Here is a 20841-nt window from a genome sequence, read left to right on the forward strand (position 1 = left end):
GCTAGGTTTGCTGAGCAGGAACTGCTCCCATTTCAGTGCTTTGCTGAGTTCCTTTCCTCTGCTGAAGTACTTAGTGTGTGTGTTCAAACTCTCCCCTAGGAGCCAGCGGTGTGGGCGTCTCCCCAACCCAGTTAGTTACAAAACAAGGCTACAGCCACCAAACACCAGACTGACCTGTGGGACGTGGGTTTAGTTCTTACTCTACCAAAGGGAAAAATGAAGGACCACCTGCACCTTCCACACACAGTGTAGAACACATTTCTATTGTGCATTCACCCTGAAAAAAGTCATAATGAAGCTAAACCTGTAAGACACAGCTACTTCTGTGTTGAAGGAGGCTGAACAGCCCTTACAGTGCTAGCCTGGGAAAGAAATGGTGTGTAGCATCTGGGGAAAAAAACAAAACAGCTCTCCTCTCATAAATGGGTTTTAGCTATTTTTGGGTTTACTTTTTTTAGCTTACTGACCAAAGGGGACATGCAGCATACACTACATGAATGGAACCATCTCTAAGATGACACCTAACATTAACAGTAGCCTCTGTTTCGCATGAGGGACTGATTGTCTGGAATATAAATAGCTGTTAGTTTACATTAAAATAAAAAAAAGGTTAAAAAAAAGCTTACTGCTGCAAAGATATTCAGAATCTCAAAGTAAGACTGCTACTGCAGATCACTTGCACATTATGAAATTGCTGTTATGTACAGAACCATACTATGTTCAACCCACCACAGACCCAGGAAAAGGATAAATTATACACAGAGTGGCTGATTCTGACTGAATGGCTCTCTTCAGCGTTTCTCACAGCATAGGTACGGCAAGCGAGGCGCGAGGACAGCTGCCCCATGCAGCACGCTACAGCGCTGCAGTCTGAGAGTGACAGAGCTGCTTAACCAAGCAGCTGTAATGATTCACCTACACTGGACCTTTGTCTTAACCTTGTTCCTGGAACAGTTTCATGTGAACAACTCCTTAGAAATAAAGCGTCAGCAGTATTATTACAGAAAATTTCAATCCAGATGGCTAATGTTTGCCAAAGCTCTGATGCAGCACAGAAAAATCTGGTCTTGAAAGGGAAAGCTATAATAATCTTTACTGGGGATTGTACTGGAGTATGTGCTCAAATTGAAGCTGCTTTAGAGAGCCTTCAGCCTGTTCAGAACATAGAGATATATTCTGCGGTGCAAAACTACCCCTGCTGTCTTAAAAACTAATGTGTGACTGAACTTTAGTTTAAGGAGTAAGCAACATGCTCAAAAACCAGGTCTGGTTATTTCTTACTAAATGAGAGGGAAGAAAAATAATAAAAAGCCTCAGCAGTATCTTGCTTTGATTTTTTTAATGACTAAGTGTAACAAAACCAAGCAACCATGAACAAGGTAAGTACACACACACATTCAGTAACTTCAGATGTGTTAGCCTGTAACTCAGTTGCGAGAACTGACCTCAATAATTCTTGTTCCCTCCTTACTCTTCCTCCCCCTCACATGAAAAATTCACACACAGTGCAGCTCTGAGCCACTGCTCAAAGGCAGTAGAAATATTTTTGCTACCTTCAGTAGGAAATGCATTAGACCAGGTGCTGAAATAAAAGACATTCCTGGCCTCCGTTTTAACTTCCTGTACCTCAGCATTTGCTTTCATTGATCAGAATACCTTTCCTGACTATCAGATTAGTGGTACTAGCAGGAATCCTCTGAGAGTTCACATATTTTTCCTTTTGACATGACTGCTTATTTCAAAGCCTGTTACTTGATTCAGATTTAAGATTTACATGATGCAAGATATGCAATTTAAATTTATAATCTAATAATTAATCTGATAGTGCAAATACAAAACTGGCAATTAAGTGGACCAAACCAAAAACCTTCTTACAGGACAACCCTGTTCAATCCTTGCTATTACAGAAGGACTCCTTGGTAAATCCTGTTCAAAAAACACATTATCTGTTTTGTGTTAAGAGATTGATCCCATGAAGGAGGACAGATTTTTATAATTCATTGTGTTGAAGACCTTGAGAGATTCTGCTGGATAAGTCTTGCAAATGCTTCTTTACCTAGCAGGAAAACAAAACACATCAAATACATTTTAGTAAGACGATGAATTATCAGTACCATATATTCACATTTTGCTATCAGTATATGTGACAACAGGAAGAGCAGAGACCAGGGGGATTTCAGGCATTTTAGAATTAGGTCTATAAAAAAAACAATTACACGTATCCTGTACTAAATATGGAGCACAGGTGTGCCTTAAACTCCCCCTCTGGAAGTCATTCAAATTGCATGAAAAATCAGCACTGGATAAACTATATACCCTCTACTACTGAGTAAAATTTTCAAGACATACGTAAAATGGATTTATACAGACCTTATATCCTAGTTCTTTTGTCTTTTCTTCCAGCATGGCATATTTCTCTTTGTTTCTGTTGAGATGATCCTTATCTCCAGTTGCCTCTACATGTTTCAGTTTCTGGTGTGAAATCTCTAATTGTTTCTGATAATGATGGTGTTTCTCAATTTTTGCTTCAAAGTGCTTCAGCTCCTCCTAGGGCAACAAATACACACAGCTTCACAGGACTTTCTTTCCAAGGCTTCCTCTCTTCTTGCCAAGACATCCCTAATACTATTTTACTAAGTCAGACACAGAAAGGTTTTTCAGTTCCCTGCTTCTTAAGGATGTCTGGACAATACATTATCACCACTGCCCAGACAACCGATTTTGAAGGCAGGTGCTGAAAACGACCCACTGCAGGATCCTCAAAAGGAGGCTGCTGATGGCTGTGAGGTGCTAGGAGATGATAGCAGTGAGTACCAATTAAAAGTTTACACATAAAAATAGTGGACTTGGGGGAGAGGCAGGCAATTTTTAAGAGAAGCCTCTTTTTAAAAATCAGGTCCTGGATTTGCTATTTTCTGCTCAGATTTAAACGTCTTCCGTGTTTGCAGTCTGCTATGATGAATCTGAAATAGGATGGATTAATTAGCAAACAAAAAACCATCTTAGTTTGTCCCAAAGAGAGCGGCCAGACTAACTGGTGTTCAGGGACATATCAGAGGTGATCCCCAGATAACCTGGTACACTGCAGGGGGGACCAAAGAATGAGTGACGTCTACCCAGCAAACCATGCCCTTGTTTTGCTACCTCAAGGCAGTAAATTCAGTTTCTCTGTGTCTTAGGACACATCCTCTGTGAAGAGACGTGAACAGTTTAAACTGTTATGACGCTTATGGCAGCAGTTCTATGCATTACATTGAGAAAAACTCAGACCCTACAGTGAAAACCCCCCGTCTGACAGAGCCCAATTCATTTTGGTCACTGGTGTGTTTCAGTCCTGGTGGTTGACAAAGTTGTTCTCATTTCAAGACAATTTTAAAAAACAAAATAAGAATTTATCATCCTAATAGATCTTCAGTCTTTAAAGCAACGGGTTTTGTTTTCAACACTTCTGACAAGAAAATAGTTTCCTTTTGCTGTAGAACATTCCAAGTTTGTTCTACATAATCTGTTCAGGACCTCAGTTTGGGGTTTTACTGCTCTGATAAATCATTTTAGCTGTTCCTCCCAGATAATGTACCAGCAGAGCAGCACTTGCATCTTTCATTAATGAAACCCTTATGAAGGTTGGTGCTGTGGCCAGCCAGGAGAAGACACAACTTCAGCTGCTCAAAGAAGGCTGAAAGGAATCAGCGCATGATTTTTTCAATTCTGCTTTCATGGACTTTCTAAATAGGCAGATGTTTCACTGTGATTCTTACTGTCTTACTTTTGTTAGCATGTCCCAACATTCACCGTAACAAGACAGGTTTGGTCTGGAGAAGAGGGCTTGCATGAATAAAGACTTCTAATAAAACAGTAAAATTAATAAGCAGGTATGTGTTCTTGCTTATGGAACTGGGTTTTTCTTTTTCACTGTGGCAGATATGAAGGCCAAATTTACCTCCTATGCAATTGTACAGTCCTGACCAAAATGTCCCACTGAGGTCAGCAGAAGCCTTGTGGACGTCTTCAGCAGGCTTTCCTCTGACACTCTTAAAAGCAGGGCCACTGAAATCAGTGTAATTAAAATGTTTGCTTCCTAAGAGAATTGGGCTGCATGTAAGTTAAAAGAAATAAAATGGATCTTTGATGTCTAAGAGAGACAGATTTTAGCCCCTGTTCCAGGCAGTTAAAATGTTTTCATTACTTTTTCCAAAAAAGAAGCTCAAGGTGTCCCTAGCCATGACTTGGAGGGTAAGACAACATCGTAAGTACAGGGAACTCCATGAAGAATCCCTGAAGAGTTACTTCTACAGGCTATCAATCAAAATCTATTCTGATAAACAGGCAGAGTCAGAGTGACAGAACAAAACAAAACAACATTTTCTTAATGAAATTTGAATTAAATAAGACCAGTATGAACCACACTGGAATTAATTGCTGTAATATTTCCTTGAAAAGCAGTCTTTGTCATGGTACTTTTGGGTCAGTTCAACACAGCTCCAATATGGGAAGTTAGCAGTGCAAGAGCTGGGCATGAGAGGGAAATTGTTGGTTAGAGCATGCTCTAGAGCAGCAGAGTATGTTGCTTCCCAAGAAGTAATTACATTAAGACATTGGGTAAGAGCAGGAAATCTGGTGCATTGGAAACACACAAGCAGGGCCTGATCTTTCAAAGACAAAATATGCAACGCTTGCTTTCACAGGATTCAGAATTTTCATTTTGCTGATAACAGAACCACGCATATGGCTACTTACACATGTTTCTGTGTCTGAAATATTAAGAAAGAAGCATGACTCTCTTTTATGGTGTCTGAAAAGCAACACAGAAGTGGCTGCACTCCGAGTAACATTGAGTGTTTCTTTATGTGGGAAAATATCTTTCCATAAGAGATTTAACTGGAATTCTACTTACCCGGAAAGATTCAAGCTCTTTCTCAGTGAAATTGGCTGATTTGGCCATGTCCCACAAATCAATCACTCTTGGTTCTTCAAACTCTAAACAAACAGATACCACTAAATGAAAAGCTGGACACAGTGCTTTTATGCCCAGCTTCTATGAAAGATGAGCATGCTTTTCTCACATACATACACACAACACTGCATTGTTAATAGGTCTATTTAGATGAAAAGGGAGAAAAATCCAAGTACTTAATTTAAAACTACAGTATTCCTGTAGCAAGTATTTTTTTAAAAGCAAAAAAACCCTAGGAACTGAATAATGGATTTGCTTGCCCTGCATGTTCTCACTTACCTGCCCTCCTGGGGCCAAAGGCGTAATATCCCTTCTCACATGCGCATGGAAGACAGAACTATCCTTGCTACAGGTTGTCCCTATCCTTTCATGAAGCTTCTAGTGTTGGCTTCTATTTCGAACAGGCTGGCTGTATCTCTTCAGCCCAATGTGGTCACACCATGTACTGTGATACTATGACTGCCTCATATTACTTGCCCACTGATTTTTAATTTTTTAAAAATGCAATTAATCGCAAATAAAAACCACTGTATCATACCACTGGTTGTGTCATATCCCTGGTGACTGACTTTACGCAAACGCTCAAACCCCTGATTGATGCTTCGTAGCTTGTCTTTGAGTTCTCTGTGTTTGTTGTGCAAGATTTCTTCTTTCACCAGGTTCTCTTCAGATGGGTTGATAACATTTTTGTGGATATCTGTGGAAGAAGAAAAGTGTTATTGATTGTGGGTCAAATCCTGATAGGTGAAAAGCTCCAAAAATCCTCCAAATCTGAGGTGAAAAAAAGATGGTAAGGTCTTAGCATTTGGGCTCAGTGTAAATAAAGCATCAACACCACACTTAGAGAAGCAGTAATTCCTTTTGCAGGTCACTATTAAAATCAATGCCCCTCAGCGCTCTGGAGGGTGGTATTACACAAATGCCTTTTAACTCCTACTGGCCACCAGCCAGGATTTTACTAAGGAAATGTGTGTATTTTCCTAGGTAAGCAATATCCCAAGGAAATGGGATAGGGATGGTTGGTGAGTCCTGTGCTCTCTTCCCTGGGCATTTCATGAACCAACCAGGGCATCCAATGTTGAAATGACTTCCAGCAGCTTCCAGCTTGGACTCTACAATGCAAACATCAAACTGCCTGTGAGCTTTAGAATACTTTGGCTCTAACAATTTTAGCGAGGATTAGTACAGCAAGCTGGATTCAGATCCTCAGTGCTTTAATACACCCCAGGCTCAGTGCCTAAGATATTCGAGTACATCCTCTCGGGCTCCCAGCTGGTGAGATAAAATATGTGTGTCCTGCAGACTTTAGGACCACATTTTGCAGCAGTGGATCGACACTTGCTGCATGATTTCCAGTGAACTACTATCGCCATCATTGCTAATCTGATGTATTTTTCCCTGCCTGAAATGCAGGCAGAATCAGAAAACTGAAATGGCAATGTTTTCATTAGCTGGCAAGATTTTTGGCAGCTAATACAGAACTAAACACAGCAAGTATCTGCAAATGTCAGCATCTGCAAGCAGTTCTGACAGAAATGTCAGGCTTCAGGAGTTTCTTTGAAACTTGGAAACAATGGAGGCAATGGGCAGAGAAAAGAGTTGTACTGATCTCAAAACATCAGAGAAATGCTCAGGCACCTTCTGTTCTGCTCACAGTCTCCAGCAGAATATTGTATTCATGAATCTTTTCTTTGTGATGCTTAAATTCTCGCCAAAGCTTATCCAACTCCTCATCAGAGAACTTCCCAGAGGTCTTGGCCTGAAAGAAACATGAGCTCATTATACTTTCCAGGTGAAGTGCTTTTAAGTGCACTCAACTGCCAAAACTTCCCACCACATTTAGAAAATTATTAAGCCCAGCTTTTCCTTAAGATCTTTTGTTTAAATCCCTTTATATTAGTATGAGGTTGGGATTTAGACATCAATGAATATGGTGGCTTTAATCATGTCAAAGGGAAGTTTGTTTCAGACTTATAAAGCTAGACTTGCTATGGACTACCCAGTGAAAAGTGTCTGTCATTTCTATTCCATAGGAAATCATTTAATACAGAAACAAGGGCCGTGGAGCTCCATATGCAACTGTAAGGGGACTGTTTACATGAGTGATGCAGCCTGATATTAAACACAGCCTTTACTTAATCTTACTCTACTGGCAAGTGAAGATTTTATCACTGCTGTGCATTTGCTCTGCAGTGATTTGTTCCTCACTGGACTACTTTTAGCAATTAGGGAAGCACTGGTCAGACAGCTGGAGCACCACCCACTGATCTCGTGACTTATTTGCTGCAATGCATGATCAAAAGTGAATGTTTCTGACCCCTATTCAGCCTCAACCCTTTTTTTGCTTAAGGAATATTTCCAACTAATGTACTTTACTGCTCCCCAAAGCACATGACATCATGTCCCTTGCCAGGGCTGTATCTAGTTACAGTAACATTTTAAAACCCAGCAAATCTTTTTCTCTGCTTTACTAACACTGCACTAGACTGGTATAAGAATTCTTTGCTTTACCTGACTACTTGTTGCTGAAAACTTGAATTATTTCATTTTTGAAGATTATGACTTTACCAGTTTTAACAGCCCAAGTTGAGGATACACTTTCTGGGTTTTTATGCATTAATGCAAATCCTGGAATTTTTCACTTCAACAGCAGGTTAGGTAAGTCCTTATTTAACAGCCCCCACTATACATTTCACTTTTAAACAGTCTATGAAATGGTTCTGTTTTAAATGCACCTTTTTAAAAAAGCCCAGAAACAACAATAAGAAAAACAGGGAAAAAACCATAGGTATATTACCACACAGTGTTAATAGTCATACAAAGGGAAATAGTGAATTCAGTGAAATTTGAGGAAAAACTGTCCTCAGTGGACCCAGTATTTTATCCTCCATGCAGACCGATGTGGGTGTTTTCTTTGGCAAAGAGAACGTGCCACACCTGGTGACCTGGATGCAGGTGGGATGCCCTCAGGGCACAAAGATGAGAGCTACAGAGCACAGCAGCTTGGCCAGTACTTAAAAGCAGAGTAGCAAAACTACTGAATTCCAAATCTGGGAGCTCCAGAAGACACAGACAATAGTTCAATGAAGAAACACTGATTTCTTATACTCCGGTTCCTGGAAACTTTACTCACCTTGCTCCATAATTTTTCCAGTCTTGGATCATCTAGTGTATCACTTTCTGTACCGTCTTTAATGTAGTTAGTATCAACTAGTTGAGAGTCCTTCTTTCCATTCATTCCATATTTAGTCATAATGACTGCAAGGGAATAGAAGACACAGAAGCATTAGAACTAACTATGGATGTATGGAAGATGAGAGATTGGCTACACCCTTGACTTGCAGAGCTGGATTTTGCAGCTCACAGTGCAAACGCTAACAGTTTAAGACACAGAGCTGCCAGGTTTAATGACCTCTTCTGAAAACATCAGGAGCAAAGGAATGTGTCAGCCTCCTGCAGCTCCCTGCTGACCTGCAAAGAACTAGTGTGTGCTCAATGTCTGGAAAGACAGCCTGTCATTTAATGGTTCAAACACAAACACAGATGTCTAGTCATGCATGTGTCTGGTGCAAAGTTTAAACTCCTGCAAAGATATACCTTACCATTTAAGTTGCGTCTGAGTTTGGCTTCTTTCTCTCCATCTTCATCTAGCCCTTCAGCCTTCAGTTTTTTCCAGCTTAGCTCATCCTTTTCTTGTATTTTTAGATCACTGTGCAACTCTGCCAGTTTCACAGCAGAGAGATGAAGCTAACAAGAACAGAGAAAGGTTTGTATTCAGTTACGTGGAGCTACCTCTTGCTGCAGTGTTACCTCAGAAGCCAGTATAGATGCATAGCCAGTATAGCACAGCATTTTTTTTTAACTAATGCTATGTATCCATCTGAATTTAAGGGCTTTAAGGTATGAGCCACTGCATACATACCATCTCTTGCCTATGAATATGGCTATGCCCCCACCATACTGGTGTTAACAGTGATCATATAGCCTTCCCTCTCAGCTCTTCAGCTACTTGGGCAACAGCAAAGTTACATAAGGGTTAAAATTTTGTGTTTTTCTTTGGTGTTCTTTCAAGTAATACTTAAATGGGATTTTCCCCCCACTTTTAATGGGACCGCCTTCTAAAAATGATTATACCTTAGAAATGTCCAGTACCAATAACAAAGAATGTAAAAAACTCCAACTGATTAAATCAATTCAGTTTCACTAGTTCACAAAAGGCAGTAACAACCAAACTTCTCGAACAACTTGCCATTGCCACCACATGTCCTTTCTTGTGGACCGCATTCTAACCATATAGTTATAGTGAGTTGGTAAATTTTATTTGTCAGTATGGTTTTGCAGACTACCAGGACACTGAGGATCGCCTTGCAGGTCAAAGAGCCACTTCATCAACAATTTTTATTATGATCAAAGTGCAAAATTTTCTAAGATCACTTCTGAACATGGTTTATGTGTATTAAAAACCTGCAAAACCTAGAGACACTCCTGTCCCACATAACAGAAAAAAAAGATAAGATATTGAGGCTGAAGCTATGAAAAAAAAAAATATCAAGATCTAAAAGAATGATAGGCCAGCTTGAAATTTTGTGAAATACAGAGAAAACAGGAACAGAGACAACAACTAATACGCAGTTGGCAAAGCAGCACTGCGGTAAGTCGAGTCTGAACTTCCAGATTTTAGACACTTCCGTTGTTCAGTTTAAAACAAAGAAATGAAATAAATCATGTTAATGTGTCAGAACTTCTTTTGTGTGCGTGTGCATGTGCATGTTAATAACAAGAAAGTGAGGTAAGGAAAAGGCCAGAGAAGAGAGATCAAAAAACATGAGCAGCATGACATCGAATGCAGTTCTGACTGAGTCCTTCTACCTCCAAGCACTGAGCAGCCAGCTCCTGGGAGCTCAGATCCAGATCTGAACCACCTGGGCCCACCTGTCCCAGGACAAGCTTATTTACTGGAGATTTGGGGGTTTTTGTCATTACAATCAGATTATAGATTATAAAAATTCTCATTTTCAGTGAGGAAGCAGTATGCTTTATAAACACAGACTCAGAAATCAGTGTTATTTGTAAACATCAGAATGATACTGAAAACATTCAGCCTTTAGTTTGAATATCAGCAGGTTATTTGAAAGTAACTAGGAAGATGTCCTTATTTTGAGCTAATGCACTGAATTTCTATTGACAGGTATTCAGGAACCTATGCACATTATTGTTTCTGCTTTCAGCTTAGGCTGCGCTATTAATTAGTCTTGTGCTACTGAATATAATTATTTTAAATTTTAAACTAAGTTTTTTTTTCCTGTATCTTGCACTTGGCTTACTGAAATAATTTACTAAAAACTAGAGTAGTTACAATCACAGGTAAATATAAAATTTATAGAACACATTAAAACTTCTGATCCCTCTAATACTAAAGCAAAGGAAGATCCCCATTGTCTTCTTTACCATCTACTTTTGGGGAACCGCTTGACAAAAGCTAAGCACTTAGAAAGAACCATTTTATTTATGATTTTTAGTATTTGCTAAAGTCAAAAAAACATAATCATGTACTTATTTTTTCTTCTGGAGCAGGATGACCTGGACAGCCAGAGTGTCATTGCTGCAGTAGCACCAAGGAACAATGCTTTGCTCAGCAATAATTGTGCCCTGATCTTCAGGAAGAAGACTGAGTAAAAAGTTTGCAATAAATTGTGAAGGAAATCACCGATTTCTGGGCTGCATTAAAAGGAGTGTGGCCAGCAGGTTGAGGGAGGTTATCTTCCCCCTCTACTCAGCCCTAGTGAGGCCACATCTGGAGTACTGTGTCCAGTTTTGGGCTCCGCAGTTTAAGAAGGACGTGGAACTCCTTGAGCAAGTCCAGTGGAGAGCTACCAAGATGATCAGGGACTGGAGCATCTCCCTTATGAGGAAAGGATGAGAGACCTGGGTTTGTTTAGCCTGGAGAAGACTGAGGGGGGATTTCATCAATACCTATAAATACCTAAAGGGTGGGTGTCAAGAGGATGATGGGACTAGGCGCTTCTCAGTGGCGCTCAATGACAGGCCAAGGGGCAATGGGCACAAACTGGAACACAGGAAGTTCCATCTGAATATGAGGAAAAACTTCTTTCCTGTGAGGGTGACAGAGCAGTGGCACAGGCTGCCCAGGGAGGCTGTGGAGTCCCTTCCCTGGAGACATTCAAAACCTACCTGGACATGGTCCTGTGCCCCCTGCTCTGGGTGTCCCTGCTCAAGTAGGGGGGTTGGACGAGATGATCTCCAGAGGTCCCTTCCAACCCCTACCGTTCTGTGATTCTGTGACTGACCATCTCAGTAGTTCTGTACTCTAAAGTCAGTGTTTAAGTAGCATGGACTTAATAGGTAGTTAGGCTGAGCAAAACCAGGAAGATAATCACTAGCCATAACCTAGATAACAATTCAGCTCCTAAGCACTGAAAAAAATAGGAAAAATAGTCTTTTAAATGTACTTATCATCAGAGACACACTGTTGTATAAAAGATTACACAATGCAATTTATGTCTGATAGTCTCTGCAGTTAGTGTGATCTCATAAACACATATAGTTTTGTGTTTTCTCAAAGTTCCAGAGAAGACTAACAGAGCTTCCAAACATAAAGTTTGGAGACATCTCATCATCAATCAAACATTTTAAACTCTTAGTAAAATCTAGGGAAATATATTAAGCCCATTGTTCCTTAAGGGAAAAAAGAATTCTATTCAAATTTCTCCCAATTCTAATAATATTTTTTCTGATTCTCATTATAATTTAGCATGAAACTCAAGTTAACTGCCCTCTTAAACCTGTTGGAAGCCTGTCCCATTTATATTACACAAAAGTGAATACATAGGCTAATTTAAAGTATATAGTTCAAGAACTGCTTCCTTCAAGATTGTATCATGTAGGACCCTGAATGATGACACCAGGTAAAAAATGTCAACAGGTAAGACTCCACTACTAACATCAGCCTATGTTGGAATAACTAACTAGAAGCTGAGGTGAAAAGCCAAGTTTAATGATTAAACACCAAATCACCAAGTTCCTTATGCTCATTCCTTATGCTGCCTGGACATTAACATCCAAGACAGGTATCTGGCAATTCTAGGAAGGAGTGATGGAAATCTGTGAAATGTTACAATTAAGCTGTTTGCTGTTCGCCTGGCTGCAATCATTACCTGCAATATCATTCCCTACACCCTTGATTGTGAGAGGGAAGGGTTCTTTACTACAGATTTTTCAGGTGTAACATGCCCTAGATTCTGGAGCCCACTGCTGCTTTGGGATGGCCAGGAAGCCCCGGTAACAAGCAACAGGAGAACTACACCAACAGCAACCACCATAGCACAGTGGATTGTTAGGGACTAGCAGGCCAAACCATGTACCCTGTGAAACCTACATAATATTTGTCATTGGTTCAAATAACTACAGAATTAGGGTCTGACTAAGAAGAACTCTTGTATTAAAATCACTTTTTGAAGTTTTTATGCAAAACATATACCAAAGAAAAGAGATAGTGGAGAAAGATTAAACCCTCCTTGGGAAAACAGGAGTTCTGGCTTGCCAGCTTCTGGTTCCCACCAGGTAACATTTTGGGGCCTTCTGAAGGACTGCTCATCCAGCTGTGTGCTGCAATGCTGAATTGCACTATCCATCTTTTAAGTCAAAACAATGGAGTTTCTTATTTTCAGTACTATCTCCACCACTACCAAAATGAAGGAAAGAGAATTCAGCATTGACGCACACAAGTATTTCAAAGCAGGTCCAACACACAGGCATAGTTTTCCTCTTATTTCAGACCTTGCGCAGACATACTGAAACACCACTTTCTAAAACACGGGCTGGGTGTCAGTTGTACTCAAAAGTGAAATTTAGATGGTGGCAAATTGAGTTCCAAGTAGGAACTGCCTCTCTAAAATCTGGCTCACATGAACAGATTTTACTAAAGCTTAGTTCCTTACTCTGGCAGAGATAACTTAATTTTACATTTTAGCAACTTAACATAGATGATGTAAAGCATCTCAAATTTGAATTCCGGAAGAACCAGGTATGAAAATGAAAAAAAGACTGTAACTGGAAAAATAAGAAGAAACTGACAATACTATCATTATAGTTTATTTCTAGTGTCCATGTTGTTTCTTCTTCAGCTATCAGTTCCCAGCTGGAGTTTGGTTATCACACACTGCCCTATCCCCCATCCCATCTTTCTCCCACTGAGGGAAGTAGTATTTTTGATACCTTCTTTTGGCATATTGGGAGCCAGCACTATGGCAGGAGTTCTTTTTTTTTTTTTTTTTGACTAAACCCAGGGATATCCTGCCTCTAATTCAATAGCTCAGGCTGGGGAATGTCTATCCAGGGTACAGGAAATCCAGAATTAATATTAACTATATTCCTTTGCCTGAAAGAATGGAACCTTTACCAGCCATGACCCTAACTTCCACACTCCACAATATTCAGGTGATGAATACAGGTGTGCAGTGTGCTCATCCCCTCCTGTTGGAGCTGTTCTGCTTGGCTGTAACTAAATATTTCCACTGTAGTTAAATATCTTTACTGTATTTTCACTTTAATTAAATATTTTCTTAGCTCAGAGTGAAACTCAAGTATCGCTGTCAAAATTAAGGCTCTCACCTGGAAATTGAGACACCCATTTGGTGGTCCTCCCGCATGTGACTACATCACTTGATATAAATTAAGGTGACATAACCACCAAAGTGGAGGGTTTCTTACTCTCCTGTACAGTGAGCTCTTGTCCTGTGCGAAGTAGGAACTTAGGCCACTGCCTTCAGACAGATAAGAGCATCACCCCCTTTTTGTTGACACAAGGGCTAAAGTATCCAACCAGCGAGTGCAGAAGCCAGTCTCAGATCCTCCATGGTACCAGAGGGACTGCACTCTCTTCCACTTCCTGGGCACGTGGTTTAACTGCTGGATTTAAACATGGGAAGATCAACACCTCCCATGACACAGATACATAGGGCAGGAGAGGGGAAGGAGATACCTCCCGAGAGGAGACCTTCCACAGCACCGCTGTTCCCAGCCGCCCGGGACGGTCCCCGGGGAGCGGGGCTGTGCGGGTCCTGCTCTGAGCTGCCAGCCAGGGGCACACAGGCCTGAAAACCAAACAAAAGTCACCGCAGCCCCGAGGCCCAACACCGAGCTGGGCAACGCCGGGCCGGACAGCCTCGGTTTCTCCCCACACACAAGCACCCCGCTCCAACTGAGACCAGCGCCGCGTCTCCCGCCGTACCCCATCACCTGAGGCGGCTGAACAGGGAATGAGTGTCCGAAGCGGCCAAGCCCGACCCTGGGGCCCCCTCAGAGCTCTGCCAGAGCACCCCCTCAGAGCGCCGCCATCGCCCCCGCTCGTCTGGCGCCGCCTCACTCACCCGCTGCGCCTTCTCCCAGACCTGGTTCAGCCTCACCACCCGGAACTCCCCGGCCTCCCGCCGCTTGGCGCCGGCAGCCGCCAACCCCTCGTTCGCCTCCCGAGAGTACTTGCTGGCCTGGACGCCAGCAGCAAGGAGGAGCGCGGCACCGAGAGCCGCCAGAGCCGGCGCCGCCGCCATGTCGCGCTGGAGCGGGAACTACAAGTCCCGAGATGCCGTGCAGCTTCCCGCCCTCAGGGCCCGGGTGGGTGGCAGCTGTGGTGCGGGCTCAACGCCCTCCTCGCCAGGGTGAGGGGTATTTGTGTAGAAAAACAGGTTGAAAATCCAGTTTAGGTTGAAAAATCTACTGTCTAGTTTGGGGTCTGGGTAGCTTGAGAAGAATTAGGTTTGGGCTGTTTTTAGTCACATGGTTTCGTGTCATTCTGAGTGTTTGCTTCACAAAATTTGGAAATAGGCTGAATGTGGCAGGTTTTGTGAGTGGGTTTTATTTCGCAGCCTGTAGTGACTACAGCAAACACTCTCCTGCACCCTGTGTGTCCCTCAGAGAGGTGTTGCTATCAGCAGTGTGAGGAAAACGGGACACAATGGGTTTAAACACCACCCTTTTGATCAGACAAAGTTTTCAGATATTAGCTCAATGTTCAAGAGTATACCAAAAAAGAAAAGGCAGCTCAGGAAGGGTGGAAGGCAAGAATGGGGACCAGTTCCCCCAGTACTCCCTAGGAGGGGAAGAAGGACTCAGGTACTCCATTGGAGGTGGTAGTGGAGGACACCTCTGCCCAGGGCAGCATATGGGGTTTGATGGCGTGGGGAGAAGGAGGACTGTGAGAAACGTAATAACGAGTGGATTGGGTTGTTATCAAGGGATGAACTATGGGAGTGGTTGGTGGTGTGTGCTGAGAGTGCCCCAGCCTGCATGGCAGCAGCATCCCTTCACAGTGCTTCCTCCTGACATAGGCAGCCACAAAGTGCAGTAGGCAACGGGAAATCTTTGAGGGGATTTGGTCAAGCTGTATTAAGAAAAAAACTATGATACTGCAAAAATGCCCAATATTTGATCTAGGGTTGGTATATATCCTACCTGGTTTTAAAAAAATCTGCTAAAATTGAATGCTGCTATGAAAGAAGTGCAGGGGATGAAAAGCACGCTCCATGTGGGTGTTTCTGAGGGGCAGGCAGTGAAGAAAGCTGTTCCTTTTCTTCACTTCTTGATGAATCCTCTTCTGCACACTGCAAAACTAGTGTAGTATGGGGTCTTTGGCATAGTTGGGCATTTCTGTGTCAAGTTTGTTTAGCAAGGTAGTGGAGGCAAAAGTTCACTTCATAAATTCCCCTCAGATCTTATGTGTGACCTTGAGCAAATTAAAGCACAGCTCTGTAGTACTGTCAACACCAAACCTTCATGCATTATTAATCAGTCCTATGAAAACAAATAGATTGCCTAAACTATAATGAGATTTCTGAAAACAGTGGCCCAGGGAGGATATTTACTGCATTGAAGAGCAACTGAAGTGAGCATTGAAGTATACATTGAAGTATAGCAAAATGGTGATGGGAAAAGAAGCCCATCAGCCTCACCCAAATCTTGCAGAGCTCTCCACATCAATTTTAGGATTTAGACCTTGTTTTCGTCTTGTTACTGCAGTGTATATATGTATTATTGAGTCACTTTGGAACAGGCGATTTCATCTTATGTGTCATTTGAAGTATTGATTGGGTTTTCAGGCTCTCTGCAAATAAATTCAACCTCCATGCTATATAAACTCTTATGGGTTTCTACTCTTTTTCTTGTATTGAGCTTAGCTTTATGCATTTATTTGCTTGAGTTTTTGAGCTGTACTGGGAAAATTTTTAGAAATAGTTAAGTGATGCAGCACCATTAGTTTGCTTACGCTGGCTTGGTGGATCTCATTCTCCGGTGCCCTTACATCTGTGTCAGGGTTTGGTATTGTTCTGTATCTCCTGGCCCAAGTGTTTCACTCCCACAAGTAAAAACCCAAAATAACTCTATGGACTTCTGTGTAGAGACTTTGGATTTATGTTGGTGTTGATGAGGCCAAACTCAACGTAGAGTGCACCCTAGTGTAAATAAGAAACACGCAGTGGGAGGAAATGGAAATCAACTCCACGGTTATCCTTCCCTGTGCACTTTGGGTCAAATTCTCCCTTCATTTTCTCCTGGCACAGTTAAAAAGCAGCTCAGCTGAATCCCTGGGACTGTGCCAAAACTGATACAAGTGGTGGAAATGTTTCATTGTTACAGAGGGCTGTAGCTGAGTCGGACCATTGCTTTTTGTGTATGCATTCTTTACTATCCTTATTAAAAAAGAAACATTAATAAAACATGATGTAGACCAAATTCAGAAGTCTGTCTTCTGCCCTCTGCTCACCTAAAAAACAAAATTAGGAAATTTGGAATGAGGATGACATTGTGAAGTAGTAAAAAGATCAAAGAAAGTTAAAAGAAAGACAGAAGAAAGTCTAATGGCACTTATGGAATAGTGCAGGGTTCCTGGTAGAATAAAGGAGAGGTGGACTTCGAAGCCTATGTTCAGTGGCTTGAAATGTGATTTAAATTGCATTCTTCTGAGTACAGTGTCAGGAGATCTTTTCCTTTAAGAGTCAGTGTAAGAGCTGGACCAACTTCTTCTGGCATCAGTTTTTACCAAAATCAGTTTACCATTGAATTTGTGCCTTCACATATTCTATATGCATCTAAAAGTTTCTGTGAGTGGTAGAAACTGCCCAGTGTTTCAAATACTCTGTTGCAGAGCTCTGGAAAGGAGGGCACTTGTGGCCTTTCTCACCTCCATCTTCTGAACTAGCAATGCAGTCTGCAGGCTGAGCTTTGCCAGCCAAAAGGCAGGGCAGGTAGGAAAAAGGTAGCAGATTTGCAAGGGTGCTGCTGGCTTTGTCCAAATATGCCCTCACTCGGCCTCCCCAGGACACTGCTGAGGGTGTACTGAAGTGATGTCTGTGAACCTTTTGCAGACAATAACCTTAGCCAAAAGTCTGCCCCAGCTGGAAAGTGATGTGTTAGATATTTCCCAGGGTGCCTTTCCCTTCCCCCTGGGATACCACAGATACCTCTGTGTAGTAACATGGGCCCTGCAAGTTTTAGGACTTTTCCAATGCCCCACTCCTAGCCAAACTAAATTTTAGTGAAGAAAGAACAGCACCATTGCATTTTTTTTTTTGTCCCATCCATGTAAGACTGACAGTGTGAAGTATAAAAGCTTGTTTTCACCATCCTCAGTCCTCTCTGAAATGAATAATTTTCTTAATATTTGAGTGTTAGTAAAATTCCCACCAAACCCATCACCTCTTCCCAACCACAACCCTCATCCCATGTATGAAGAAATAGTTCTGCAGGCAGCAGGCTAACTTTTCCACCTTTGTTTTTCAAATCCTGGTCCTTATTCTAGCTGTGCCAAGAGCAGCACTCAGGTGAATCAAACCTGTATCAAAGTTTCAGGAGAGCTGCTTGCTCTTCCAATCCAGTTCTTTCACATTCCCTGTGTATGGCTCATTATCCTGTAACAAATGCATTTCAACCTTTCGTTCTCCAAAATCTAACCCAAATCTTAACTTTAATGATATCCAGGTGTCTTGGTTTCAGCTGGGATAGCGTTAATTTTCTTCCTAGTTGCTGTGTTTTGGATTTAGTATGAGAATAATGTTTATAACACACAGATGTTTTAGTTGTTGCTAAGCAGTGCTTACACTAGTCAAGGACTTGTTCAGCTTCCCATGCTCTGCCGGGGGCACAAGGAGCTGGGAGGGGGCACAGCCAGGACAGCTGACTCCAACTGACCAAAGGAATATCCCACACCATATGACATCATGATCAGCATATAAAGCTGGGGGAAGGAGGAAGGGAGGATGTTTGGAGTGATGGGGTTTGTCTTCCCAAGTAACCGTTAGGCATGATGGAGCCCTGCTTTCCTGGAGATGGCTGAGCACCTGCCTGCCCATGGGAAGGAGTGACTGAATTCCTTGATTTGCTTTGTTTGCACATGTGGCTTTTCCTTTACCTATTCATCTGTCTTTATCCCAACCCACAAGTTTTTCCATTTTTCTGGTTCTCTCCCCAGTCGCACCGGGGGGGGAGTGAGCAAGCGGCTGTGTGGGGCTTGGTTGCTGACTGGGGCTGAACCACATCAGCAGGTTGCTGGGAGACATACCTCTCCCAAAGAACGTCTACATCTTTGTCCCACTGCATTTCATCTTTCAAAGCCCAATTTGATCAGTAATAAACTGACCTACCTAACTCTTTATTTGGAGAAAGTTCTCATTCTCCAAAGCCTAATCCTAATTGTCCTCCCAGGCAGAATATAGCCCAAGACAGTTTTATCTATATTAAACCAAAAAACCATACTATTTCCAGCTGACTCCCTTGTTCTACTGGTCTGTGGAGCCTGCAGTAAACATTCTTTAGGACTTACTTCCAGAAGCGTAAACCTAACCAGAACAATGACATTATACAGAAACAGACCATAGCTGTATTTTGCAAAAATAACCCCCCCAACAATGTAATTTCTCTTCTAAGCTGTGTTTCTCACTCTGCTTTTCCAAAGCCAACACTTAAGAGTTTCTGAGTTGTAATGTACATTGAATCACACAAATACAGAATCCTAGAATGGTTTGGGTTGGAAGGGATGTTCAGGATCGTCTAGTTCCAACCCCCCTGCCATGGGCAGAGACACCTTCCACTGGACCAGGTTGCTCAAAGCCCCATCAAGCCTGGCCTTGAGCACTTCCAAGGATGGGGCATCCACAGCTTCTCTGGGCACCCTGTTCCAGTGCCTCACCACTCATAGTGAAGATTTTCTTCCTATTACTACTCTAAATCTGCCCTCCAGTTTGAACTGTTCCCCCTTGTCCTGTCACTACACTCCCTGATCAAGAGTCCCTCCCCATCTTTCCTGAAAGGAAAGCCTTTGCTGTAAGGCCCTCACTGGGGCTGCCGGGCACTCACCCCTTCTCCAACTGCTCCTGTCCTGCCAGGTGCAGGCACTGAGGCACTGGACGGCATTGCAAGAGCTGTGCTACTGGTAATGGTCACTGAAGGCACCACACTCCTCCCGGGCAGCATCCCTGCATGAGCTGGGGAGCGCTCAGCCCTGGGGGAGAGGTGGACCCCCTGCTGGCACCTGGGGAGGCAGGAGGGGACTGGCCATCACAGAGCAGGAGGGAGGCAGTGGGGAGGGTGCTGACCTCTTGGGAATTTTGATGCTAAGGCAAACCATTGCTGCCTGGAAGGTCTGCGTGTCCTGGCAGAGTGGGCAGCTGAAGTGGTACAGGGCAGAACGCAGTGCCTGGCCCTGGGGCAGAGCTGGCATTGGCGGTGGGGGGATCCCACTCACTCCCCCAGAGCTGGGTGGTGGGGTGACAACAGGGGTGATGTCAGGGGCTGGGGGCAATGTCACCTACCTGGATGCAGTGGAGGTGGAACGAGGTGCTGGCGCAGGTGGGACAGACCAGGGAGTCATAGCAGGGCTGCGCTGCCACCACCTCCTGGCAGATGAGGCAGGGGGTCTGGTCCTGCTGCACCACCTGCAGCCGCCGCACCCGGTGCTTCCAGCAGAAGGACCTGCGGGATGGAGGTGACAGCTCAGCCCCAGCCCTCCTCTGCCCTGGCCCTGGCTGTGGCTCTGTAGGGTGGCTGCGCTTACTTGAACACCCAGAAAAACTGGGAAATGCAGCATCACTCGGTGCTGCAGGGGAAGTGAAGGTTTTGAGGACATTGCTGGCCCCAGCAAGTGGCTGAGGCAACCCCATAGCTGGCAGATGCAGCACCTCTGGGGATGGCACAGAGGCAGCTGGCATCAGCACTGCACGTCCCTGGGGAGGCCGGTTAGCCACAGTCCCATGACATTTCGGAGGGATGCCTGGCTGGTGACACTGGACCACAGATAGAGCCTCTCAAAATCCCCAATTTTTGCAGAAATGGGCCTGTTTGGATAAATGAGGGTGTGGTGAGTTACTTGCAGATGGCTGCCAGGCCATCCCTGGGGGGTTGTTGGCCTGTGTGGTGCCAGCCACAGGGCATGGGGACCATGGTGGGACATGTTGCCCCCCAGCCTTACCTCTGTGCCACCCACTTCAGCTGCTGCCAGATGGCAGGGAAGAGAAAGCTGTAGAAGCCCTCTTCATTGGCCCCTCTCTGGCTCAGCCTGCTGGTGTGGTACTGCAAGAGGGGAAAAGAGGGTGTGTGCTGGGGGCTGTTGGCAGTGTGGGGTGGGGACTGGGGGCTGTTGAGCCCCAGGGACTCACCAGGAAGTTCTTGTGGATGCAGAGCCTGTCGTGCCAGCACAACTGCCTAACAACTTTGGTCACAATCAGCCCGCCAGTGCAGCCAGCCCACTGCTGGAGGACAGTGGCACTGTCACCCCCTGTGCTGCGCTGAGGCGGCAGTGGGGGTAACGCCCAGAGTGGGCTGGGGAGAGGCTAGAGCACCTTCCCATGGCACGGGGGCCTCTGCTTGCACAGCCAGGT

General features: G+C 43.6%; 1 protein-coding gene across 1 annotated transcript; it reads right to left on the bottom strand.

Moving 5' to 3' along the window:
* Positions 1-1322: 1322 nt before the first annotated feature.
* On the bottom strand, positions 1323-14552 carry LRPAP1 (LDL receptor related protein associated protein 1). Its single transcript, XM_064449047.1, has 8 exons — positions 14344-14552; positions 8557-8701; positions 8088-8212; positions 6593-6713; positions 5493-5651; positions 4895-4977; positions 2371-2547; positions 1323-2056 (listed from the first exon to the last, which is right to left on the bottom strand). The coding sequence occupies exons 1-8, from the start codon at positions 14521-14523 to the stop codon at positions 1991-1993; spliced, it is 1056 nt and encodes a 351-aa protein (XP_064305117.1). The 5' UTR covers positions 14524-14552; the 3' UTR covers positions 1323-1990.
* Between the last annotated feature and the right edge of the window lie 6289 nt (positions 14553-20841).

Source organism: Phalacrocorax carbo, chromosome 4 (assembly GCF_963921805.1).
Source record: "Phalacrocorax carbo chromosome 4, bPhaCar2.1, whole genome shotgun sequence".
In the NCBI taxonomy this organism is placed as follows: Eukaryota; Metazoa; Chordata; class Aves; order Suliformes; family Phalacrocoracidae; genus Phalacrocorax; species Phalacrocorax carbo.

Coding starts and splice junctions, on each gene's coding strand:
- LRPAP1 (XM_064449047.1), bottom strand. CDS start 14,523: ATGGCGGCGGCGCCGGCTCTGGCGGCTCTCGGTGCCGCGCTCCTCCTT. Junction 8,702..14,343: donor TCTGGGAGAAGGCGCAGCGG/GTGAGTGAGGCG, acceptor TGTTCTTGTTAG/CTTCATCTCTCTGCTGTGAA. Junction 2,548..4,894: donor AAGAGCTTGAATCTTTCCGG/GTAAGTAGAATT, acceptor TTGTTGCCCTAG/GAGGAGCTGAAGCACTTTGA.